The sequence below is a fragment of the Artibeus jamaicensis genome, unplaced genomic scaffold (genome assembly GCF_021234435.1).
Source record: "Artibeus jamaicensis isolate MK-2021 breed Jamaican fruit bat unplaced genomic scaffold, CSHL_Jam_final contig_60, whole genome shotgun sequence".
NCBI lineage: Eukaryota > Metazoa > Chordata > Mammalia > Chiroptera > Phyllostomidae > Artibeus > Artibeus jamaicensis.
In genome coordinates, this window is record NW_026521900.1 from 11,182,990 (window position 1) to 11,209,312 (window position 26,323).

A 26,323-nucleotide genomic window follows, 5' to 3' on the forward strand; every position below is an offset into this window, starting at 1 on the left:
TGACCATGACTTGCTGTTCCCACAATACACCAGCCCGACCACTCTAAACCTTTGTTTCAAGGACGAGTGCAACTCTTATTCTGAGTCCCGGTCTCCAGTTCTGACTTTCCTCAAATTTCAGTACTGGCTCAATTGACAAAAATTATACAATGAGAAAGCCCTGCTCTGAGAACTGGGGGGAGATCCTAGGTCACACCCTTCCCACTGGTGGCCCCATTCCATGCCACTCTCAGCACTGCCTTCAGTTCCTTTGAGAGGGGCTTACTACCACCTTGGACAAGTCATGTTACATGTCTCAGCCAGCTCAGTTTGCTCTGAGGGAAACTCAGAACAGTGGCTGGCACAAAGTAAATGCTGGGTAAATAGCACTGAACAAATGAGATCCCACGTGTTGGGCAGTGACTAAAGGTAGGGCAAGAAGCAGAAAAAGAAGGCCTGAGATCTGTGTGGGAAGAGAGTGGGTTACTCTTTGCTGGTCTCAAAAGAGCTAAATGGGTCCTAAGAGGGTTCTCCCAGATTGGGAGCCCCATCCTTTGCTGTCACCTATATCTTTTGCCAATGGATTTAAATTTTCTTTTTCTCAGGCAGAATATGGGAAGTTGGAGAAAGGATGATCACAATTTAGCCCTCCTGAAATTCCCGATGCCATCAGAGGACTCTTCTGCCTGACACATCACCTACCAGGTCAGTTCTAATCTCCAGGCTTTTCTACTGGCAGAACTCTCCTCTGGTTTATCCTTTTCTTCTCATCTGTGTGTCCTTCCTCAGTCTGACCCGATTGACCTGTTGTGGGATCTCTGACTTTACTGCATTCCTTACCCAAGCCCCCTTTCTTCTCTTTCCTCCATCTCTGTCCAGGGCTGTCCCCCTACCCTGCCACCTCCACTCTGTCTCCAGCTTTTTTTGGGCTACTGTCTCTTCCTCCTCCTCCTCCCTCCGTCACTGACGCTGAATAATCAGACCTAGCTGTCCTGGTTTCCGGAAATACCCGTGTGTGGGCAGTGACTCAGTGCTGAAGTGGGGATGGATTGATGGGGGCTGCCGGGCAGCCTTAGGCCTAGAGCACAAAGACATCAAAATCCAAGTGTGTGGTCCATGCCTATCTCCTTCTGGGGAGGAGAGGGCAGGAAGTTTATTGAGCAGTAGGGTAGGGGTGGGAATTCAGAGGGCATGGACACAGGCCATCTCATCTCCCAGGTCCTCCTCATCAAAGCAGGAGAGGATGGACTCCTCGTCACTATAAAGTGAGCTGGTTCCCTGTGCCAGCAGGTCACTGGCAGCACTGTCCATCTCGTCCAGCGTCAGGCGACATGCATCCGCAATCTCCTGCTTGGCTAGGGCCACGAAGCGTGGGTCTTGGGCAAAGAGGCCCAGGCCCTCAGAGATGAGCACCTGGGGGCACAGATAGAATCAAAGTTGACAGAGGGCACAGCATGGAGTCAAAGCAGTATGCACAGAGAGATCAGTGTGGATAAATGATGTACCCATAAGGATGTGCAGGGAAGTCTAGGGGACAGTGGCACACATGTCATGCTGAGTACAAGTTGCAGAGCAAAGGGAGAGCTATGTGCACAGCACAGAGGGAACCATTTTTTCCTCTGTGGGGACCATTTTTCCCTCCTTCTCAAGCTCCCCCCTCCTCTTCTTCTCACCCATCCCTCTTTCCCATGTCCTTTCTGGACTCACAGCTTCCACCAGGCTGTCAGCACTGCCCCTCTTGCCATGGCTGGGGTCTGAGTGGGTTCCAGGCACATGCAGACAGGTGAAGGTGCAAAGTGGCCCACTGGATTTGCTGAGGTATCCCTCCTTTGCTGCACTGTCTTCCACCAATAACAGTGGGGCATACAGGAGCCGACCCCGCTGAGGTGGGGTTGCCCAGGAACCCTGGACCAGAATAAACACAGCAACAGTAATTGATGGCTGGGGTATGAGGATATAAGACTTTTTTCTGTGCCTACCTCTTACCTGCCCCCAAACACAACTGGAGTCAAAATGAATGTATATAAACTAAACTTGAGTTTATTTATGAGCACAGAAGACCTGGGTTTAAATCTCAGCTCTGCCACTTACTAGCTGTGTGATCTTGGGTAAGTCTCTCTGGGCTTCTGTTTTCTTATCTGTAAACTGGGACTAATAACAGTACTCCCCTCACAGGTAGAGTGATATGTGAATTCATATGTGCCTTGTTCTTCAGAAGGGCTTGTCATGCAGTGGGTCTGATAAATTCAAACTGTATTGCTCCCACCCCACCTCACCTGGGCCCTGCTGGGCCCTGAGTTGCGCCCACGATGATAGGTGCCTGGGATGGGTAAATCTTCACAACTTCCCTGACGACGCAGACACTGGATGGTGAAGGAGGGCTTTTGACCTGAGAGTGGGAGTATAGGGGATGCCCAGGGGCAAAGAAGAATGTCATTGCATCCCAAGCTCTCTGTCCTTCTGGGCTTCGGGGTTCCCTGGGATCCACGCATGCTCTCACCTGCAGGTGTTGGGGGTAGCAGACGGCGGCGTGGGGCATGGTGCCCATCCATATATCTCTGGGGTCTGTGAGATGGCAAAAGGATTGGGCGAGGGGGGGTCCCAGCCTGTTCATCTAAGTAGGAGAGCCTGTATGGGAAGGAGGGAGGCCTGGGGGTGAGCTCAGACCTGGAAAGGGGCGATGCGGTGCCATTAATCCTGCCCTCCCACACATGGGTTCATCCTACTTGTCATGGTTAGAGTACTGGCCCGGGACTTCCTCTTCCTCAGACTGTTTCTCCTGCCCTTCAGATCCCTTGGGCTGAAAACTTCCTTCTTCTGGAATGGTGAAAATGAGAGCCCCAGAACTTCTAGGGAAAGGAGAGGCAAGTTAGGCAGACAGATTCCCAAATGTGTGGTTCTGGGTCCCTGGTTCCCTCTCGTGCTATGCCCCCTCCCTTACAGAAACACCATACTTCTAATTTGTTTTTAATTGGGGGAAAATTTGTATAACATAAAATTAACCTGTCATTTAAAAGTGATACTGGGATTTCTTTTAAGAGATGTTTTTCTCATTGGAAAGACTCAATATTAAAAAAAATCAAAGTTGGTCTGCTAGAGAAACAAGTTCAACACTGGAAATGGGGGGGGGGGTGTTGGAAAGTAAAAGCCAGGTGTGATCTTATTCTATCCTTCCATTATCCCCATGTGATAAGGTGCTATTATTTTTAAAATTTATTTATTTATTTATTTATTTATTTATGTATTTATTTATTTATTTATTTATTTATTTATTTATTTATTTTTATAGAAGGGGGAGGGAGAAAGAAAGGGAGAGAAACATTGATGTGTGAGAGAAACATTGACTGGTTGCCTCTCGCATGCCCCCAGCTGGGGACTTGGCCCTCAACCCAGGCATATGCCCTGACCTGAAATTGAACCAGCAACCTTTGGGTCCATAGGCCAGCACTCAGTCCACTGAGCCACATCAGCCAGGGCAAGTTGCTATTATTATCCTCCTTTCACAGGTGAGGAAATTGAGGACCATGAAAACTGAGTGACTAACCCAAGGTCACTCAGCAAATGACAGATTCAGGATTTGAACTTAAACCTGTTTAGTTCCACATGATGTGTTTCTTGTATTAAACCTTTGCATTGCCTTTCTCACAGGAATCTCTTATTCCCCTTTATTCCCACCTGAGCCCTTGAATCCATCCTATCTTTCCTAAATTTCACTAGAAGTCTTCACTCTTATGCGCCCTGAAGTTATTCCCATATAGTGGCTAGTCCCTGTCTTCCCTCACAATCTTCCCTCAGACTCCTGACCATACCTCTGGGCATGAGATCCAGCCTGGGGCACACTGGACTGTCTGGAGTTGGGAGCACCCTCATCATCGTCACTGGGTCCAAGGGAGAGTGAATGTGGAAGTTTGTCCCCAGTAGGTAGAGACACAGAAATCACAGAGCTCCTACGAGATGGTGGCTGGGAGTCCATCGGAGCCTGTGGGAGTCACAGGACTGAGTGTTACATCCATGTTATATCTAAGTCACTTGGTCATATAGTGTATCTCCAATGAGCTTCCCAGGGACTGGGCTGAGTCTGGGTCTTGCCCTCCGATACTGAGTGGGTGGTAGGTACCAAATAAACAGTTGTCTATTGTGGGGGTAGGAGGGAATGCTTCTCCTTAGCAGCAGTGTCAAATACACTCAGGGGATTGAGTGAGTACTTTACAATCCTGGGGAAGTGGAAACTTGTTGTTCTCACTTGGTTTGTTTCTGGGTCCTTCTCATCTTCCTCCTCTTCCTCATCTGTGTCACAGGTGAGGGCCTGCCGGATCTCAGGACCCAAGCCCTGTAGGCTCCTCAGACCAGCCTGTGAGTGTGGAAAAATAGGGAAGCAGGACAGCTCAGGGGCTAAACTCCCCCTTTATTGAGCTTGCTTTCCATGCAGGAGTGTGGGGTGGAGGAAGGAGCCCCTCAGCTACCCCTGACCCTCTGTGGGTCCTGGGGCCTCAGTTTCCTCATCTGTGACATGGGCTCCATAAGACCAAGAGGGCAGTTAGCCTTTGCCACACTGTTCCCACATACCCCACCCACCCAGACTCTGCTCTGAAAACCTGAAGGGCAGAGGAGGTGCTTGGGGGTAGCTCAGCCCCTAGTAGCCCCTTTTCTTTCCTCCGCCGGAATTTTCGAAAATAGTCCTGGATCAGAAATGTGGCATAGAATTTGCCCACGGTGACGTCTTCTTCTGGGGGGCAAGGGAGAGGAAGCAAAGTCACTTAGGGGTTCACTGATCCTCCCATTCTACCCACAGCATGGGCTCCCCTTCACCGCCCCTACCCTAGTCAGTTCTGGTTTTGTGTTGATGAGCAATGATCTAACATTCAGACGCCAGCTCAGGGATTGGGGTGGGGATGGCTCACCGTCGGCAGGGGGGATGACCTCATCTAGTAGCTTCGGCTTCACACGCTTCCAGATCTTTTTGATGACAACCCGCAGCTCCTGATTGGCTTGCTCCAGGTTCCCTGCACCGGGCATGAGCCAATAGGAAGAGCCCTTCACAGCCACTCCCTCACTGTTGAAGGGGCTTCACAAGCATCTACCGCCGTTACCCACTGTCCCTATTGGACAGGTGAGGAAATGAGTCTGGAGAAGCCAAAGTCACCCATTTTGAATTTCAGAGCTAGGAGTGGGGCCCATCATCCATTCCTGTTTGCTCCCTGCAGCCTCCCCAGGGACCCTCCCACTCCTGTCCGCCCCCCACCTTCTGTCTTGATCTTCAAGGATGTCCGAACCAGGGCAAAGAGTGTGGCATTGAATGTCACCGTCCCATCTGAGTTGAGGGGCATGTTCATCGCCACAAGTCTCTGTATATATCAGGGACATGAAACCCACTTTGGGCAAATGCCCTAGATGCAGGCATGAATGCCCAGCTGCAGAACCTTTGATAATGCAACCAACCACCTTCTCCTCATCTAAGGCAAAGTCTCTGCCCACCCCAGCCAGATGGTGGACAGCTGTCTGAGAGGCAAGGTGGGAGTGGGCAGGTGCACAGACCTTGCAGGCCACTCGGTGTGGGCACAGCTTCCCAAATCCCAGCGGTGGCTGGATGCGTCTCAGCAGGGCAACCACATCCAGGTGCTTGATGCGGCCCCTTGGGCAGGTAGAGTGGGTGGGAGGCACCACTGGATTGGAGACAGCCCTTCCAGCCCTTTGTCAAGGACCCACCAGCTCATTGCTACCTCTCCCCACCAACCCCCACAGGGCCTTCCAGGGCAGAATTGAAAGGCAGTCACTGGGGAGGGGAAGGCAGAGGACAGGGGCAGTGGGGACCTTGGAGCATCTACTGAATGGGTGATGGGAGGAGTAGGCCAGAGGTTCTGGGGCTGGAAGACTGTATGGGACAGTGCACTGTCCTCTGGGATAAGAGGTATGGGGTTAGAGGGCATACTTGGCCCCAGGGTCGTATTCAGACCAGATCCTCTTGAATTCATCGAGGTGATGGGGGCCCAGGATGGACCAATCTCTGGTTAAATAATCAAAGTTGTCCATGATCACAGCCACAAATAGATTTATAATCTGTGGGCCAGTGAGCAGAGAGGTTAGGTCGAGGGCAGAGCAGGATGTGGAGGGTTGGTGGGAGGCTGAGGTAATCTTGTATGTTCTCTGGGTCATGAATTCCTGAATTGATCTTGTTGACAGGCCAGCCCTTTCACCTACTCTGAAGATTTGGGCTCCCCACCTCATTTGACATCCCCAGACACTTCAGGGCCAGCACATATGGCACTGGGGGTGGTTATGGGAAAATGGTCCTCACCAGGAAGGCACAGAGCATGAAGAAACTAATAAAATAGGCGATGGCAAAATTGCTACCACAGGTAAACTCCTCGCCAGGGCCGAAGTCAGACTCAGGGTCACATCGATTCCCGGGAAGGGTGGCAAGCATTATCTCCTGCCATGCCTCACCAGTGGCACACCTGGGGATCACATAGGAGTGTCATCCTGAAGGGGAGGGTATGAAGTCATGGCAAGTGGCATTATGGGCACTGGAGAGGTTAGGAGATGACCCACTCCCTGCCAGGGGCTATATCTGGCACAAATAGCATTTTGACATTTAAAAAGCTGGCATGCCATATTAATGACTGCCATGTTCACATTTTACATATGGGGCACTTAAGAAGGGGATACATCTTACAGGCAGAAAAAGGATGGCTGAGGCTAGAATATTCTAAAATATTCAGATTATAGCCAGGAAAGGGCTCAGACAATATGGAACCACATGCTTTCCTGTTATTTCTACAGCTAAGGCAGGCTGGGGCCCACAAGAGCATACTGGGGACTGACATGGTGGGAGAGGGACAGATGTCACCTGAACAGAAGAAGCACAGCCTGTGGAAAAGTCTGAAAGTTGTTGTTTCGGTTGATCTGTGTGCCATCCTGAAGAGCTACCTTGCCAAACATCTGTGGGCACACAGGGGCTATGTCAGAGGGGTGAATTCCTGCCCCTTACAGGTTGCCACCCAATTTGCAACCCCTAATGTCCAAAGGGTCCTCACAACCCTGACAAGCAGGCACTGCTGATCTCATTTTACAGATATGTGAATTGACTCAGTGTCATCCAGCATGTCTGTTTGTCTTCCCACCCACCAATCCCACTTTTAGGCTATTCCTACCTGTCTCCCCTCAGCAGAGAAGTGCCTAAGGGATGCTCCTTAGGGTCCCCACTCACCTGCATTCCAATGACTGCATAAATGAAGAATATCATTGCAATGAGAAGAGCAACATAGGGCAAGGCCTATGGGGATGGACAGGAGGATAAATAGTCAGGTCCAGTCAGAGAACTATAATCTCCAGAATCCCCTGCTCCCTCAAGCCTAGGCCTACTGAGAAATGTGGCCCATCCCCCAAGAGCCTATGTCATGACTACCAGTATATCCCAAATGTGGATACACTATTAAATACAATAGAAAAAGGTCAGTGAGGCCAAGCCATGTTGGGACTTGAGAGCCTAGAAAAGAGAGAAAACTGGAAATGGTAAGGTGTAGGCAGGTGTGGCACACTAGAAGATACAGTTCTAGGGCTGGTAAAGTGGCAGGCTGAGAGGTGTGAGCTAGGAGCAAGGTGTAGTCAAAGGGATGGGGTGGCTACCTGGAAGGACTTGATAAATGTCCAGAGCAATGTGCGGATCCCTTCACCCTTACTGAGAAGCTTGACCAGACGCATGACTCGGAAGAGGCGAAAGAAGGTTATGGAAATGCGGGAACTGTCCTCAGAGCTCTGGAGTTGGGAATGTGATGGGTATGCTCAGCCCACATTTGCCCCACTCACCTCCCTGCCTCATGGTTTGGGCCCCCCAGCCCCTAAATCCATCAGAAGTCAGGCTCTAGGGTGGTCAGGGAGCATTTCTAAGGACTCTTTAATAAAAAAAGAAAGGAAGGGTATGTGTGGAAAGAACCAGAAATCCCCGTTGAGTAATGGGGGGGGGTACCTCGCCAAGATGACCACCATTCTGGAGGGAGATATGGCCAAGATAGAGGTGAGAGAGATGATGTGATCACAGGCCCAAGAACAAGGGAAGAATGATAAACAGTTATAGGGGATAATGGATGGTACAGTGATTAGGTAAGGGATGATGGGGAAGGTTATGTGGTATGGATCAAGATAGTTGTGGGAAAAGTTGATAATGAGGGTGGAAGGAGAGGAGAGGGTACAGGAAATTACAGAGGAAAGATATTGGAACCAATGGAGGAAATTATGGAATCAGTTGTTTTATACAGATGATGGAGATGAGAGAATCCATGCGGAATCCAATGCAGAAGCCAGTGATGGAGATATGGAGCCAGCAGCATTGTCAGTCGAGGTTATAGAATCATGTAATACCCAATGGAGGAGATTATGGAGCCAATGGTGCAGTCCGTGGTAATGACAGAGTCGTGAAAGACCCAGTGTTGGAGATGATGGAGGAAATGGAGTCAATGAAGGAATCACAAGAGATGATGGAGCCAAAGCAGGAGTTGGTGGAGATGACGGAGCCAACGAAGGGTGATGTAGAGGCAATGAAGGCAATCATAGAAATAACAGAGTCATTTTAGGTGATGGTGGAGCCAGAGGATAGGTTGCAAATATAATTAGGGAGCTGGTAGAGGGGACTTTGGCTGAACTCAACAGGGACTTAGAAGGATAGAGCTAGCATGAGGAGCACTGAGTCTCCACAAGTGAGGTGAAGGGGAGTGAGTCACCTACACATTTGAAAGAAAGCCCTGGGGTTGAGGTGGGGAAAGGTTAGTAGGGGGAGAGTAGGTTAGTGGAGAGGCCAGTACTCACATTGACTTCAGTGACGGCAATGTCCACTATGCTGCCCACCACAATAAGAGCATCAAATGTGTTCCAAGCATCGGCAAAATAATGCTGTAGGCAGGAGGAAATTAGAGTCCTGTCTTCTCAGATCTAGGAAGCTAGGGTAGGGAGCCAGTAGTGGGGGTGGAACTGGGGAGACAAGGCCCAGCTTGAACCACATGATGGGCTTGCATCTGGATCCCTCTCATTCTGTAGTCTCATGATTCCCTGGTTGCAGCCCCCACCCCCTGAGAGCTCTGCAAGGAGTTCCACCCCAAAGAATTCATCTAGTGCAGGTGAGTCTAGGGCTGGGGAGCACCTTGGGTTTGAAGGCGATGATTTTGAGCACCATTTCAATAGTAAAAAGGCCAGTGAAGAACATGTTGAGGATGTCCATGGCATAGTTGAAGGGAGCAGTCTGCTCATAGTGCTGGAGGAGAAAATTAGGTGTGGGGGCAGAGCCTGAAGCAGAGATTCCCCTCCATCCCTAACTAAATGTTCTCTGGCTAGAAGCGAGAACAGTCTGGGGATATGGTGGCACTATGGGTTGGCCAAATCCCTCACATTATCTGCTTCCTATTATGGATACTGGGGAGACCAATTTTTAAAATCTGTCAATTATATTGACATTCAATATTATTTTATATTTATATACAGTATAATGGTTAGACATTTATATAATTTACACAGTGATCCCCTTGATAAGTCTAGTACTCACTAGACACCATGCATATTTATTATAATATTACTGATTGTATTCCCTATGCTGTACTTTACATCCCTGTGACTATTTTGTAACTACCAATTTGTTCCTAGCCCACCAACTCCCTCCACATCTTGCAACTATCAGTTTGTTTTCTGTATCTATGGGTCTGTTTCTGTTTTATTTATTTGCTTATTTTGTTCTTTAGATTCCACATATAAGTAAAAATCATATGGTATTTGTTTTTATCTGTCTAACTTATTTCACTTAGCATAATACCCTGTAGGTTCATCTGTATTGTAGCAAATGGTAAGATTTCTTTTCTTTTTTTTCTTTTCTTTCTTTTTTTTTTTTAGGGAAAGCCCAGCTCTTGATTTTCTAGCTTCCCTTGCAGCTAGTTTTTATTGATACAGAAACATAAGTCTGTTGTTGGTTGGGCAGCTTCTCTGAAAAATATTTTTGCTTTTCAATAAAAGGTTCAAATGAAGAAGATCCTCTGATGCAACCTTCCCTCCTTTTTATGCTCTGAATGTAGTGTTGATGCCTGGAGCTGTGGCAGCCATCTTGTGACTATGAGGCAACAATCATGAGCATGAAAGCCAACTTACTAAGAATGATGGGGCAGAAAGATAGAGCCTGGGTCTTTGATGACCAGTGAGCAAACAGTCTACCTCTACACTTCATGTTATGTGAGGTAAGTACCATATTTCATTGACTCTAGGATACACATTTTTTCACATTTAAGAATCTTTGAAATTGGGGTGCACATCACAATCAATGGCAACTTACAATTGCCACCTGCCATTTCTTTTTCACATTCTTAGATTTCTGAAGTCAGGATGCAACCTACAATTACTGATCTTAAATTTGAAGAAATGTGGCAAATATCTTTATAGCATCTCTGTCAGTGGGGGGTTTGTTACTTGCAGCCTAAAGCATTTCTAAAGGTTCACCATGGGATTGTGTGGATAGAATAGAATGTCTGGCAGGGGTTAGGGTGGGGAGCTCAGACCTGCATGGCTAGTGCAACTGTGTTGAGCAGGATGAGCAGGAACATGAGGTACTCGAAGGTAGCAGAGTTCACAGTGGCCCACACACGATACTGATGTCGGTTCTTGGGGATGTAGCGGCGGAGTGGCTGGGCCTTGAGAGAGTACTCCACACACTGGCGCTGCATATGGGTATAGGGCATGAGTGAGCAGTGGGGTCCCGAGGCAAGAAGGTATATGCGGGAGATTGGTGGTTATGGATCAGGGGTCAAAAGTCACCTGGTTCTTGTCCAGCTCACAGTTTTGGTATTCCTGCTCACCCTGAGCACGGAAGGTGATGATGACGAAGCCCACAAAGATATTCATCATGAAGAATGCAATGATGATGATATAGACAATGAAGAACACTGAGATTTCCACATGATAATTATAGATAGGGCCCTGGTCTTCTGCATGTGCATCTATGGCCTTGTATAAAAGCCTGGGGATCCAGTGGAGGCAGGTGAGAGGATATCCCAGGCCCCTGAGATCTTCCCCAGACTGCTTATTATAGACACCCCAGAATCTCCTGTTTGGCACCCCAAAGATCCCTAAATCCCTTGACCTAATCATCTAGGACTTCCACACATACCCTAAGAGACCTCCACAAGGCCCTCAAGCACCCCAGATCCCTTACACTCCCACAGGTCCGTCCACAAGTCCCTTTCTCCATCCACTTAGAAATCCCCAGGCAGTTTGCCAGAACTCTCACATCAGCCCCCCAAAGATCTCTAAATCTCCTGTCCTGTCAACTTGAATTTCCTTCTCCATACCCCCAGAAATCCCCAACTACTTCCTCATAGACTTGTGCAGTTCTCTGGAAACTCCTGAATCTCCCACTCCATCTCCTTTGAGACCCCCCCCAACCAGTCTCCCCAGGCAATGACTTTATCTGCCTCCACCTAAATCTTACTCAGTACTCTCAAGACTTCCACCTAGTTCCTCAGAGATCTCTACCCAATTCCTGGAGACCCCAGCCACCCAGGTTCCCAAAGCACCCCAGCCAGCTACTGGGAGACCCACACCATCTTCTGACATGCCCACCAGTCCCCAGAAAACCCTATTCAGTCTCAAGGGAGACTTTATCACATGTGAAGATACCCTCCCACCCATCCTCAGCAGATTCTAAGCCAGTCCTCTATGTACTTCTCTGTTCCCTGCCCATCCCGGGGCCCTGTCCCTCACGCAGGCCAGCCTTCGAAGGTGGAGACAGTGAACAGAGCCATCATGGCTGAAAGGACATTGTCAAAGTTGAAATCGCTGTTGACCCAGAGCCGCTCCCGGACCAGGGGCCGTGACACATCTCCATCAGGATAGACCAGGAAGGAGCCCCTGTGGATGTTGCAGACAGTCTGGGTGGGGGAGGAGGGGTGGGGAGCCATGGAATTGGGACTGGGACCTCCTGGCATGGAGGCAGCAGGGCATAGTGGTAGAGCTGAGTAGCCTGGGTTCAAATCCTGCCTCTCCACTTACTCATTGAGTGACCTTAAGCATTTAACCTCTCTGTGCTTCAGTTTTCCCCATCCATGAAATAGGATTAATACCAATGTATTTCCTGACTTGTTACAAGGATTAGTTAGGCCAATTAATGAAAATAATGTGTGGCACATAGTTGGCACCACATACAGGGGTGGGCAAAAATAGGTTTGCAGATGTGAGTACATGAAACACAGTTTATTATTGTATTATTATTTATTAATTATTGTATTACTCATTTGTGTTACAACTGTAAACCTACTTTTCCCCATTCTTGTATGTTAGCTCTCATTACCATTATCATCATTTTCATCACTACCCAGAAAAAAGTAATACAAATAGTAGCCAACTTGATCAGCATTAAGTCTATGCCAGGCATGGCACCAGGCTTTATACATAATAACTTTACATTGTAGCATACTCTCTATGTAGCAATTCATTTACTTCTCACAAAAAATCTTGTGAGAGTTGCATTTTTAAAATCCCTATTTTTTAGTTGTGGAAAATCGGGCTCAACAAGATTAAGAAATGTAAGAAATCACAAGGTTAAGAAGTGTTATGGTATGGATTTGAACCAAGAATGTTTGACTTCAAAGCCCATGCTTGTAAGCACTACCATCCACAGGAATCATTAGATGAAAGTGGAGGATTGGGTGGTGCATGGCAGCGGAGGGAAGTGGTGTTTGGGGATGGCTGGGAGGTCCATAGTGGAATGTAGGTAACTCTGGGGAATGCAGAGAGGGTTTTGGAGAAGGTATTGGGGAGTTCTTAGGGTTTGGTGAGATCTGAGGGCCTTTGCCATTATTGGGAGAGTTCTGATGGTGTATCTTGGAGCCTTGGGGAGTTTTGGGAGTCTTGGAGGCCTTGATAAAATCTGAGGTATCTCTGAAGTTCTTGGGAGGAAGCTCTAGGGGCTTCAAAGGCCTTGGTGACCTTTAGGGGCTTCTGTGGCCTTTGGGAAGGGTCCTGAGCTCCATGAGAGCATGGTCTTGGCCACTCACTTGCATTCTTGGGGGGTGTGTTTGGCCTCATCAGTGCAACTGTAGAATTTCCCCTGTAGGGAGGATATTTGTCAAGTAGGTGCACATTTCACCCCCGCTTTCATCCATGCCTGGGCCTCCCTCCAGTGTTTCTTCCCACCTTGAATAGCTGCACACCAATGCAGGCAAACATGAATTGCAGGAGTGTGGTTACAATCATGATATTCCCGATGGTCCGGATGGCCACGAACACACACTGCACCACGTGCTGCAGGTACCCAGAAATATGGCTAATGGGTACTGCAGGCTACAGCAGACATGGGGCAGGGACTCTGGATGGGTCTCAGGGACTTGGGTCAGAAACATGTGCTTGTGGGTCAGCGATGTGTGATTAGGAACATGTGATCAAGGGGCAGTGATGTGGGACAGGGGCATGTGGGCACCAGCCAGGAATAAGCATTTGCTGGGTAAGGATATGTGGCCACACACCAGGTACTCAGAGTAGAAAAATGTGACCATTGGTTAAGGAACATGGGTCAGATTGCATGGCCAGTGGTGAGGCATGAGTGGTTTCATGTGGTCATGCATCAATGCAAATGATCAATCTGACCAGTGATTCTGGCCCTAGGGGCAGGGCAGGGCCTGGGTCCTGTGGGTTTGTGTGGGGTGGGGGTTACCTTAAGTCCTTTGGCCCGGTTGATGGCTCGGAGGGGCCGAAGTACTCGGAGTACTCTCAGAATCTTCACTACTGAGATGGCACTAGAGCTGGGGAGGAAGCAGTCCTCAGGTCTTGATTTGGACCTGGCCTCAGATCTTGGAGGAGTGGGGTGGGCAAAGGGTCACTTACTGGATGCCAAAAGAGATGAGGGATACACTGACCACCAGCAGATCCAACAGATTGAACCAACTACGGCAGAAGGAGCCTTGGTGCAGGAAGGCTCCAAACACTGTCATCTGGGAGTAAGAGGTCATCAGGCTAGACCCCAGATTTGGGGATAGAAGGGGTAGGAGGGGATGTAAACAGGAGAGGTGAGCTGCAGGGGTGGGTAGGGAGTGGGTTGGGGTAACTGGGGGTATGAATAGAGGCCCATTAGTTACCTTTAGTAGAATCTCCACAGTAAAAATGGAGGTGAAAGCATAATCGAAGTACCCCAGAATCTGGGGAATGAGAAAGAGGGGGAATCACTGAGTCATGGCTAAGGGGTATCCTAGGTGTGTGTGTGCATGCATGTCCACACACACGTGTACCTCTCTATGCATTGCTGTCCCTTCCTCCCTCCCTCCATCCTTTCCTCCCTCATGATTATCAAGAACTTCTTTATAAGACAAAAGGTTTGGCCATCAGAAAGACCAGCATTCAAATTTGGGTTTCTCTGCCTCTACCCAGCTACACAGGTGCACTCGGACTGTTCAACCTCTCTGAGCACAGCTTTCTCTTCAGCTGAATACTGATCTCTCCCTTGGCACTTGTGCAAGTGTGCTGCACATACAGTAAAGGCTGCCATTATTGCCCCTCTTTTTCTGCCCAGATAGGAGTCCTCGCCTTCTCTCTACCCTGATCCTGGCTTGTGCCCACTAGGACATTCCTGGGAGTGCCCCCCCCAAAGGCTCACGTGGTTGCGAAAGGAGTGGGCTCGGATGGGGTCCTCAGCGGCCAAGGACACACTGCTAAGGATGATGAATACCAGGATAAGATTGGTAAAGATATGATGATGGATGAGGGTGTGGCAGGCCGTCCTCAGTCTGGCGAGTTGGGAATGGGTCATGGTTAGAACCCAGGACCACAGAGTTGATTGGGTGAGCCCAAGGGATGCAGCTCAGGCCTGTTGTATCAGTCTTTGCAACATGCCTGGATGAACTCTGGCTGCTCCTTGGCCCGCCACCTACCGCAGCCTTTCCTCCCCCCACCCCCACCCCCAGCACTCACGGGTTGGTTTGGCTGAGGCAAAAGAAGGCACTGCCCTCAGGGATGGGCACCACCTTCTCCTTGGGTACAACTTCCTGCAGAAGTTCCACATGCCCTGCACCCTCTTCCTCCTCCTCTTCTTCCTCCTCCTCCTCCTCCTCCTCTTCTTCCACACCTGGTACCAGAAGATCAAAAGAGAGAATAAATTGGGAAATGTATGTAAAGTACCTAGAACAGTGCTTGTTACATGGTAAATTCTTTCCATCTCTCTGCCAAAATGTCAGCTCCTCAGAGAAAGGATTTTGGTTTGTTTGGTTCATTGTTGTGTTCCCAGAACTTAGAGCAGTGCCTGGGACAAGTAAGAACTCAGCAAATGTGTGTTGAATAAACACTGCCATCCTCACAGCTATATACATGCTATTATAAAATAAAGGCTGAGAAGTTCTGCAGTAAAATAAAACATCTGTTAATCTTTAATTTCAGTGTCCCAATGTTGACGGCCACACACTAAGCCCACTGTTTTTGAGATGATCTTGGAAAAGGCTGCTGTACAGACAGGAAGATCTCAAGGATCAAGAACTCTGTTTGGGTGTTGTCCCTAGGGTCCCACACCTTCTCCACCTGGCCCTGGTCACTTGCCTGCTTCTTCATTCTTTGCACCCTCCTCTTTCTCATTCTCTCCAGCAGGCATCTGGGAACAGGAAGATGGGGGTCATTGATGGTGGGGGAGACACACAGGGATGTAATAATGAAGGATTGAATAGGCAGAGGTTGGAGTTAAAAACAAACACATAGACAGGTATTTCTGGTAGTATGAGGTGCAGACAGTGTCTAGGTTTCTAACTCACCAAAGCTCCATTCTCCTGTGAGGGTTTCCTGTCAGCGCTCTTCTCCCTGTGTAAGGAAATGATGAGTGGGCAGTGATTGCTAAGGATTGCAGCAGATGGGTAAGGCTGAGGAGGAGCACTGTAGTCAGAACAGACCTTTCTTAGACCCCACAAAAGTTCCCTGTTTCCGCCCTTGTCTCCACAGTCTGTTCTCACGGTAGACAGAAGGATCCTGTTAAATCCTGAGTCTGGCGCATCCCTCCTCTGTTCACACCCCTCCCATGGCTCCCATTCACTCAAGCCAAAACCAAAGATCAAAGTCTTCACTGTGGCCCAGAACACTCTCAGTCTGGCCTCCCTATTCCCTTACTTGAGCTCACCATCTACCACTCTTCCCCTTTATTCATTCCACTCCAGATTCACTGGTCTCTCTGGTGTTTCTTTTTGAATGTGCTAAGAATATCATCACCTCAGGTCCTCTGGACTTGATGTCCCCTTGCCTTGAACATTCTTCCCCCAGATATTTGCATACTTCACTCTCTCACTTTATTCAGCTCTCTTTGTTCAACTGTCACCTCCATATAGAGACCTTCCTTGACTACGCTAACTAAAATAGCAATTTTTATTTTTCTTTGTTATTTTATTTCACTTTCTTTCTTTGTCCCATATTATTTACATATATTTAAAGTATACTATATATTCATTTGTTTGTGTTTTGCTTGCCTTACCCAGCTCAAATGGCAGTTCTATGAAGGAGAGAATTTTGTCTACCTTGACCCCTGCTGTTTGCTCAGAATCTAGAAGAGGACCTGGCACAAATCAGGTGCTCAATAAATGCATGTTGAATAAATGAGGACTGGCAGGTTGGGTCTGGGGTGGGGACTGCCAGGGTGACTGAGGCATCTCTGGTGGTGTGGGATGTGTCTGGGGGTCTCCACACAGGGATCCAGGGAGAGACTGTCTTGGGGTTGGAACCAGACATCACCTGCCCTTATCCTTTGCAGTGCCTGCATCTCCACTGGCTAGGTTGTCCACAGCAATGGCAAGAAACACGTTCAGCAGTATGTCTGGGGTGAGCTCAGGCTGCAAAGGATGGAGAAGTAGCCTGCCTGTGGACTGCCCAGGTTCCCCTATCCATCACCCCCACCCCTGCCACCATCCAACTCTCTCCCAAGGCTCCAAGGATACAGTTGCCGCAGATGAAGAGAATGATGAAATAGATGCACACCAGCATCCCTGGGAAGAAGGGGCCGCCATAAGCCATGATACCATCATACATGACCACATTCCAGTCCTCACCCGTCAGGATCTGGGGATGGCAGTTGACCATGAAGCTCTTGGGACCCTCTCTGCACCCTAAGGTGTCCCTGACTCACCCATCCCATGGTTTCCAAGCCCCACCTGAAAAACAGTGAGGAGGGCCTGGGGGAAGGTGTCAAAGGTGCTTCGCTTGGTGTGGGTTTGGTCAAAGTTGAACTTGCCCCCAAACAACTGCATGCCGAGCAGGGAGAAGATGATGATAAAGAGGAAGAGTAGAAGCAGCAAGGATGCGATGGACTTCATCGAATTGAGAAGGGATGCCACCAAATTGCTCAGAGATGCCCAGTGTCTGCAGCAGAGATAGAGGGAACAGGGTTGACATGTCCAGTGGTGAGTCAGGAGCCAGGGCAGGGATCCAACTTAGGATGCATTGGGGTGGAATAGGTTAAAATGACCTTTGGTGTCAGGGTTAGAAGTGATTTTGGAGCTGGGGTGAGGTGAGAGTAAGAAGAAAGGAGAAGGTTGAGACTGGGGTTAAGCATTAGAGGAGCAATGGGAGGTGTGGTTAGGATAGAGGGTAAATGGAAATTGATGGAGCTAGAACTGGGCTTTAGGTTGGGATCAGGACTGGGGTTGGGATTATAAATTGCAACTGGGGTCGAGGTTGGGGTTAGGGATTGGGGAGTATTTGGAGCTATAGATAATCCAGTTGAGAATAAAGTTGGGGTTGAGGGTTGGGACAGAGGAGAGGATGGGGATAAGATTGGACCTGGGGCTAGGAACAGGGTTGTGGTTGGAGATTGCCTGATGGTTAGGAGTTAAGGATGTGGGGCTTGTGGTTAGTGGTGGGCATGAGCCTGTGAATTAGGAATGAGGTTGGAGATATCGTTAGGATTGGATGTTGGGGTTGTAAATGGAGTTGTGGATGACAAGTTGTTGGGGGTTGGGCTAGAGATGGTGTTAAAATTGAGGGTTGGGGATGGGGTTTGGGTTGGGCATGAGTATGGAGTTGAGTTCAGAGACAGGGTTGAGGCTGAAGAACAGGATTGAAATGGAGTAGACATCTTCCCACTGAACTTGAATCTTCATGAAGGCAGAAACTTGTGTTTGCTTTGATTCCTGGTGTTTCTCTGGGGTCTGGAAAGATGCCTGGCACATAGTAGGCACTCAATGGATATTTGCAAATTAAATGGGGATATGGATAAAGTTATCTTTGGAGCTGGGTGGGGACTGTTGGGGTCTATGTTTGGGGCTCAAGTTCTCCCCCTGCCACACACATACCTGGTCACCTTAAAGATCCTGAGGAGTCTCACACATCGGAGTACTGAGATGCCCAGGGGCTGCATGGCTCCCACTTCCACCAATGTGGTCTCCAGGATGCCCCCACAGACCACGAAGCAGTCAAAGCGGTTGAAGAAGGAGGAAACATAGGTGGAGGGGCCCAGACCATACAACTTGAGGAGCATCTCCACCGTGAACAGACAGAGCAACACTTTGTTGGCATACTCTGTGGGGAGAGGGGAAGGGGTTGGCCAATTTCTGTGTTGACATGTGGGAAGGTGGGGTCATGGGGTGATCTGGGGTAGATGGTATCAGAATAGACAGGCTGGGGGTGGGGCTAGGGTTAGGGATAGGGTCAATTTGCAGGTCAGACTCATCGAGGTTTTGAGCTGGGGTGAGGGGAAGATTTGGGGTGGGGCCTCAGTTCACCTTCATGAGTTTGGGAAAGCTCCAATTCAAGGATAGAGTTAGAGTCTGGGTTTTAGTTAGGACAGGGGTTGGTTTGAAGATTGAAGTTAGAAGTGTGCTCAGCATTAAGGTTGGGGTTCAGATTAAAATGAATACTAGTAAGGGCTACCACTCATAAAATTTTAGCTTCATGTAGGCCAGGCAATGTTATAAACACTTTTCACTTTAATTTAATCCTCCTACCCACCTCACAAAGTGAATATTATTACTAGCCCCATTTTGTAGATAGGGAGATTGGAGCACAGAGGGGTTAACTTTTCCAGTGTGGTGTTAAGAGCATGGACTCTGGAGCTAGTCTGCCTGGATTTGTCACTCACTAGCTGAGCCCTGGGGTTAGTCACTTAACTCTTTGGTACTTTGGTGCTCAGTACTGTGTGCCTTAGTAATTAATTCCCATAATGTTGTGGTGTAGAGAAGTTGAGTTAGTTCATGTAAAGCACTGAGAACAGAGCTTGACACACACAGCAAGTACTATATAAGTGTAAACTACAAGGTGGGATGGGACCAGCTAAGGTTCCTGCATTTACTTGCACGGAAGGCAGTGTCTGGGGGTCTGAGGCACCTGAGAGATCCTGCATTGGAGCTTTTGGGGTGGAGGGAATTAGAGGCTGGGGGAGAGCAGTGGCGTGCTGGGGGGGTGGCGCACCCTGGGTCTGGGTGAGCCATACAGGCTGCCCATGGTGCTCCGAGGCAATGGTCAGTGTGTTGAGGAAGACGAGCAGCAGCACAGCCCAGTAACAGGCATTGGACTTCACAGCCCTCCGGCAGCATGCCCTAAGGCTTCGGTTGGCTCGTCGGAGGCTGCGGCTGGGAGCAAAGGAGAACCCATTGGCTGAGATCACCTACCTCAGTCTGCCCTGGGGAACTCAGGTGGGGCTCATAATGTCATGGAGTCCAGGAGTCACATAACTTCCCCAACTTACCAGACTCTGGTTTTCATGATCTTGTTTCTGCAAAAGAGGGGGATGGGAGGTGGGTGTCATAGGGGTTGAGGAGTTGTCAGTGGCTGGTGTCAGAGGTCAGGGGCTGAGGTCTAGGTTGGAAGCTAAAGTAAGCACTGCAGTGAGGATCTGGACTGGGTTTTTTATGGCTGAGTCAGGGGTTAAGGGCTCGGGACCCTCACAGGCAGTGTGTACAACTGGCCAGAGCCCCCTCTTCCTCTTCCTCATCGCCTGGGGTCTCTGCCATCGAAGCAGTGTCACTGGCTGGCAGGCTGGCTGTTGGCAGGGAACAGAGGTCAGCACATGAAGACCCCTGGGTTCCACCCTTGGCTTTCTCTTCTGCCTACCCATCCTGCCCTGCTCCCCAACCTGGATGGACCCCCACCATGGCTGCTAGTGGAGTGTGTGGAGCGGGTGGAGTGACTGAACCAGCGCAGACGTCCACGTCTCCTATTGGTCAGCTCTTCCAGTTGTGGCCCTGTGGGATAGAGACAACAGTTGTGGAGCATAGCCTGAGGTGGGGTTAGGGCTATGAGTGTGTGTGTGTGTGTGGGGGGGTACTTGGAGTCTTTATTCTGGGTACAGTTGGGAAGGGGATCTGGTTCTGGGTCTGGGTTCTGTATCCTAGGCCACAATTGAAGGCTGGGTCAAGAGTTGTCGCAGGTGGGGATTGGGTCTCCAGAGGGCAGCCCACATTTGATGCCTGCATGGAGCAGGGAATGGGCTAGATTGGGGTTGCCTACGGTGGCCAGCCCTGCCCTCTTCAGCCACAGAACCAAAGTTGCCATCAGCTGAGGGGTCTTCAATGTCCAGCTCCTCTGCCTGTGTGATCCAGTCCAGGTAGCCCCTCAGGTCATCTTCTAACTGCTGTTTCTCCCGAAGCTTCTGGAAGTCCCCTCGTGCTTTTGCCTTCTCTCTCTCCTTGGAGAACTCCCTGAAGAAGGAGGATAGAGGGTGAGGTCGAGGAACCACCTTCGCTCTTTCACCTTCCCTATTCCAGCTACACTGGCCTCTTTGCTGTTCTTCAAATACACCAAGCACATTCTTGCTTTGGAGCCTTTACACTGTCTGTTCCCTTTGTGTGGGGCGGTCTTTCCTCAGATAGCCACATGGATCATTCTCTTATCTCTTTCATATTTTTATTCAAATAACACCTTCCTGAGGAGGTCTGTCCTGACTGTCCCTGTTTATAACTGCAAGATCTCCCCTTTCCTATTTTTTGCCTTGGCAAACATGTTTTTATTATCCACAATAATACATACTAAGGAAAGGCATAAGACCATTTAATGTACCTTCAACTGCAACTTTTGCAAATGTGACATAAATCCAAAATATAATTGTAGATTTGATAAAAAATTAATACACACGTATTCCCCCCCCTTGTTCTACCATCTTGGCCAGAAGCCTTCACGTTCTTATTTTTACCCTTCCTTTCTTTCCATAGCACATATTCCATATAAAACACTACATGTATATTATTTATTGTGTATGCTTATTGTGTATAGTCTGTCTCTACTCTCAGAATGTAATATCCAGGAAGGGAGGGATTTTGTCTCTTGCTCCTTTTCTAAAATGCTGCTTTGTATACAGTAGATGTTCAATGTTGAGTGTATGAGTGAAGGGTTGTTTCAGGTGGGTTTCAAAGATTGCTTAGGTTGACAGAAATTTTCAAAAAGAGGCATAGGCTAAGGGTCAGGATGAGGGGAGTGTCTAGGCTCCTCACCCACTCAGGACGCCAAGTACAAGGTTGAGGACAAAGAAGGACCCGAAGATGACAAGACTCACGAAATATACCCAGGGCAGCTCATACCCCATGGCATCCTGCATCTGGGGAGAGAGAGGGCATGCATTCCTCAGGGTATGCAGATACTCCTGCCTGAGGTCAGGGAAGAAAGTCAAGTGCAGCCTATGAACTGTGTCCCCGCCTCCCACCTCACCCAGTAGAGCACATCAGTCCAGCCTTCCATGGTGACACACTGGAAGACTGTCAGCATGGCAAAGAAGAAGTTGTCGAAGTTAGTAATGCCTCCATTGGGCCCTGCCCAGCGCCCACGGCACTCGGTCTGGTTCAGCATGCACACACGTCCTGAGCCGGAAGATGTACAGGGCGATGGGTCTTCCTCTGCTTCCAACTCTGTGGGAAGACTGGAGCTCTGGGCTCAGACACACCCACCACATTCACAGCCACCCCTGTAGCTCTGTCCATCTGGGACGTTCAACTCAGGGTCCTAGATGTTTCTAAATCAAGGACAACCCTTAGCCCTTGACTCTGCCAGGTCAGGATTCTGAACCACTGGGAAGCTGAGTCCCTACTGCAGCGATCTGGGGAGTGGGACTGTAAATCTTGGGGTAGAATTTTGTAAATAAGAGTGAGGCATCATCCTGAGGGCAGCGTCTTGTGAATTTTGGAGGGTCTCTTTAAAAGGGGGTGGAGGCAAGGGTTGGGGGTCTTGATGAAAGGGCGGGGTATATGGGTCCAGTCCTGGAGGATGGAGTCTAAGTCCAGGGCAGGGGGGCCTTGACTGGAGGGTAGATTCTTGTGATAGGGTGGAGCTACTATCGAGAGGATGGTGTTAGTCTCGGATTGGGGGTGGAGTCTTGAATGTAAGGATTGGGCTCATTTATCGAAGGTTGAGCCTGAGCCTGAGGGTGAAGCTTTTGGAATTGGGGTTTCCTTGAGAACAGGGTGGAGCCTAGGAGCCAGTGGAGGGGGCGTGTCCTATCCTTGGAGGGTTAGATTAGCTGACCAGATCCCAGGAAGTAGCACGTCTTGTGCATGCGTCCCAGGAACAGCTCGAGTCCGATGATGGCATAAATAATGATGACGAAGAGCACGAGCAGTGCGATGTGCAGAAGTGGCACCAGCGCCTTCATGATGGAATTGAGTACTATGTGCAGGCCTGCAGAGAGCAAAGGCCGGGTGAAGTAGGTGTGGGATCCATTCAGTCCTCTGCCTGCCCCCCCCCACCTCCAATCCCGGGGGTGCGTTACACTCACTTGGGACCCCAGACACCAGCCTCAGTGGCCGCAACACCCGAAATGCCCTTAACGCCTTCACATCGAAGCCCCCCGGCTTCCCTCCAGTGTGCGGAGCATCTCCAGGCCTTCCGGGGCCCTGCTCCAGCAGCACGCTGAACAACCTGAGGGGGGAGCAAGGGATGAGGCCTTGGCACCCCCTCCCATCCCTCCCCTTTCCTCAAGAAAGCATAAGTCTCTAACTGAAAATGCAAACAGACAAAATATGTTAATATTCCTTATTCTGACTGCTGAATGGGGGCAGTTTAAAGTGGTCACTTCTTTGAGCTCCGAAATCAGTGGGCCAGGGGTGGGAAGTTGAACTAGAGTAAGAGTGTCCCCCGCAGACGCTCACCCGACCACAACGATGATGAAATCGAGTAGGTTCCAGCCATTGCGGATGTAGGCGCTTGGATGAAGCACCAGCCCATAGGCCACGATCTTGAGCACGGTCTCTACAGTGAATATCACCAGGAATACGTACTCCACCTGCTCCTGGGGGTGAAGCCGGAGACTGGGGAGTTATTTGGGCTGGGAATTGAGGGTGGCTGGGCTGTGGGTATATGGTGCAGCCAGGACAGAAGGTGGGGCCGGGCAGGGATGGGTCTTCTGAATCAGAGAAGGGTGGGGCCTGGCTGGAAGACTTGAAGTGTGGTTCTATTGGGTCTGTATCTGAGGGCGGGTCAGGGTGGAGCAAGCCTTACCAGGTTGTGGTTGGCAGTGTTGGAGTCATCTTCTGGGAAGGGAATGTAGACTCCCAGGGCCACGCAGTTGGCAAAGATGGTCAGTAGGATGAGGATGTCGAAGGGCCTCAGGAGGCCACAGTCAAGGACCCATGCAAAGCAGCCTCAGAACCCCCACATTCCCTTGGGGCCCTCCCCACCCAATGCTCACCCTTGCTTCCAAGGTGACCAGCTCTGACATTCCCAGCCCCTGCTATGTCCAAGGCCTTGGTTCTGACCCCCCTGGAAAACTTAGCCATCCTTAAATCTTTCCATAATGTTATTCCTTGACTCTTGAACCCCTAGTGACTGACCTTCACTTTTCTCAACTCCCCCTTGAAGCCAGTACTTGACCCTTGATTCCGGGTGACCTTAGCCCTCCTCCATTCCAGCTGTGACCCAATCTTTGACTCTTGGTACCCAGGTGACCCTTACCCCTGGCCTTGCAGGATGCTTCCACTCCACAATACTGATGCAGGATTGCCGCAGAGGGTTGGCCAGGGTTAGGCAGAAGAGAGCCCGGGGTGACCGCTGGGCACTGGCCACTGTCACTGTCTTGTGTTTACTGTGTTGAGTCCTTCGCTTAGGGGTCCCCAGGCCTGATGCCTCGCTGATTTCACCACCTGATTCTGGAGGCCCAGGTTTCAGCCCCCATTTAGGACCAGGACCTGCCTCATTGGCTGGATTGGGCTCTGGGGTGATATCTGTGTGAAGAAATCAACTCAGGAGGGACAGGGTATTGGGGCAACCATGGCTGCCTCCTCCCGGATCCCATCCCTCTGTCTGAGGGGAGGAGAAAAGAACATGTAAAATTAGGAAAAGTTAGGGGTAACTGAGTTAAGGACTGAGGGGTAAGAGTTAGTGTTGGAGTTGATTGCAGGTAGAGTGAGAGTTTATAGGGGAGGGTGAGATTACATTTCCAAGAGAAGTTAGAAGTAGGTTTTGGTGTTAGACTTGAGGGTAGAATTTAAATTGGCATGGGGTACCATTAAGTTTATAGCAGGAGGCAGATTTAGGGTTAAATTCAATGAGTGGATTTTTGGGTTGGGTTTAAATACAGGTGGGAGTAGAGTGTGCTTGAGTTATGATTTAGGGTTAGGACTAGGTATTTGAATGAGCTGGGATTAGAATTAGTATCAAAGTTGGAGCTGAAGTTAAGTTTGGATGGGATCTGAGTTTTGCACCAGGGTTTTAGCTAAGGCCATTCTGGATTCCCATGGCCTTGTTTCAGCCTCTGAGGGGCAGTAGATTGACCTGGTTAAGAGCCCCAGCTTTAGCCCTGACTGGCATAGCTCAGTTGATTGTCATCCCTCAAAGCCAGAGGTTGCCAGCTCTATTTGATGTTTCTCTCCCTCTCTTTCTCCCTCCCTTCCCCTATTTCTAAAAATAAATAAATAAATTGTTAAAAAAAATAAGAGCCCCAGCTTTGGAGGAAAGAACCTCTCTGAGTTTAAATCCTGACTTTACCACTTGGTAGCTAGCTGTGTGTGGCCTTGAGCTAGCTACATAATCCCTCTGAGCATCAATTTCCTTATCTGTGTAATGGGATGACAATAAGAGAACCTACATTATAGGGTTGTTGTGAGGATTAAATTAGTTTGGTATTCGGAAGATTGTCTGGCACATAGCAAATATTCCATTTTGCAGGTTAGGAAACTGATGTAAAAAGAGAGGTTAAGTGATTTGATGAAGTGGCTGAATTGGTAGTCAAACCCAGGAAGCCTCTTACTGCAAGCCCTCAATTTACCACCATCATTAAATGTGTGTTCTCTCTTTCCAATTTCTTTTGCCTTTAAAAATGGATCTGCACTCATTTTGGAAAGTCAGAGAAGCACTCACTAACGGTATTGACAACCAGGGGTTGGGGTTAGGGTTGGGTAACTCACGGCAAGGTCTGTATCCATGTTGGGATTTGGATTTTAACAGGGGTTTGCCGTCTGGTTGGTAAGGTTTGTGTTAGGATTAAGTTCGGGGCTAGCTTTGGAATTGAAGATGGGTGGGCGGTAGGATAGGGGCTAGGGCCAGAATTGGGAGTGGGTTTCAGCTAGGAACTGTGGCAGTAGATGGGGCCTGGAGGCCACAGAGGGCAGTGTCTAGGTCAGGCTGAGCTTCACGGGTTGGAGGTATGGCTGTGTTTAGGGCTGGCTGGGATGAGAACAAGGTGATTCTAGTCACCTGGTGGCTCTCCAAGGTTGGGGTCCTGGTGGGCAGTGGGTGAATCAGAGGGGCCAGGGGTAGAGCAGAGCCCAGGCTTGCTCAAAGGATCTGCAGGGGGGGAAGGCTGCTCTCACCTTTCTGGCCTTCAGATGCTGACATCTTCCTTTCGAGGTTGAAGTGCCATCTGCAAACATCCCCTCTCGATTCACCCAGCTTTGCAGGGATTAAGGCCACAGGGCAGAGCCATAACAAGGGAGGGTGAGCAGGGACAAAGATGGGTCATTGGTGGATCAGAGCCTGGCAACAGAATAGGCAATGGATTAAAAAATATTTTTACAAATATATACCAGCACAAAACAGTCAGAAACTAAAATGAGAAGAATGAATATCATTTTTCCAACAGTATTGGAAATTTGAAGTACATAGGAATAGATTTAACACAATATATGTGTGAGAGCTCCATGAAAAAAATTATCAAATGATATCAAGTGATTAAGGGGGACCAATGTAAGTGGAGAGATATATTAAATTAACTAATTGAAATAGTCAAAATTGTGGAGATGTCAATTCTTCCCAAGATGATCTAGAGATTTAATGCAATCTCAAACAAAATCTCAAAAGTGTTTTTCATGGAATTTGACAAAATGATTCTAAAATGTATATTGATATACAAAGGACCTAGAAAAGCCAAAATTCTTTGATAAAGAACAAGATGAGGATTTGCCACATCAGATATTGTCTTGTTATAAAGCTACAGTAATTAAAA

General features: G+C 49.0%; 1 protein-coding gene across 1 annotated transcript; it reads right to left on the reverse strand.

The window, feature by feature from the left end:
- Nucleotides 1-1,079: 1,079 nt before the first annotated feature.
- On the reverse strand, nucleotides 1,080-25,753 carry CACNA1F (calcium voltage-gated channel subunit alpha1 F). The gene is made up of 48 exons (XM_053670643.1): nucleotides 25,692-25,753; nucleotides 23,855-24,104; nucleotides 23,383-23,488; nucleotides 23,034-23,173; nucleotides 22,661-22,803; nucleotides 22,411-22,563; nucleotides 21,601-21,797; nucleotides 21,387-21,490; nucleotides 20,407-20,597; nucleotides 20,049-20,141; nucleotides 19,846-19,939; nucleotides 19,646-19,672; nucleotides 19,369-19,529; nucleotides 18,255-18,480; nucleotides 17,115-17,322; nucleotides 16,902-17,022; nucleotides 16,699-16,780; nucleotides 15,735-15,780; nucleotides 15,526-15,577; nucleotides 14,908-15,061; nucleotides 14,594-14,723; nucleotides 14,079-14,138; nucleotides 13,828-13,934; nucleotides 13,658-13,745; nucleotides 13,141-13,248; nucleotides 13,002-13,054; nucleotides 11,710-11,856; nucleotides 10,765-10,966; nucleotides 10,509-10,667; nucleotides 9,113-9,223; nucleotides 8,782-8,865; nucleotides 7,946-7,966; nucleotides 7,606-7,734; nucleotides 7,187-7,252; nucleotides 6,827-6,918; nucleotides 6,275-6,434; nucleotides 5,909-6,036; nucleotides 5,515-5,611; nucleotides 5,222-5,324; nucleotides 4,881-4,982; nucleotides 4,575-4,705; nucleotides 4,223-4,330; nucleotides 3,788-3,958; nucleotides 2,706-2,830; nucleotides 2,480-2,628; nucleotides 2,256-2,368; nucleotides 1,687-1,884; nucleotides 1,080-1,392 (listed from the first exon to the last, which is right to left on the reverse strand). Exons 1-48 carry the CDS (start codon nucleotides 25,714-25,716, stop codon nucleotides 1,162-1,164), a joined length of 5,946 nt encoding a protein of 1,981 aa, XP_053526618.1. The 5' UTR covers nucleotides 25,717-25,753; the 3' UTR covers nucleotides 1,080-1,161.
- Between the last annotated feature and the right edge of the window lie 570 nt (nucleotides 25,754-26,323).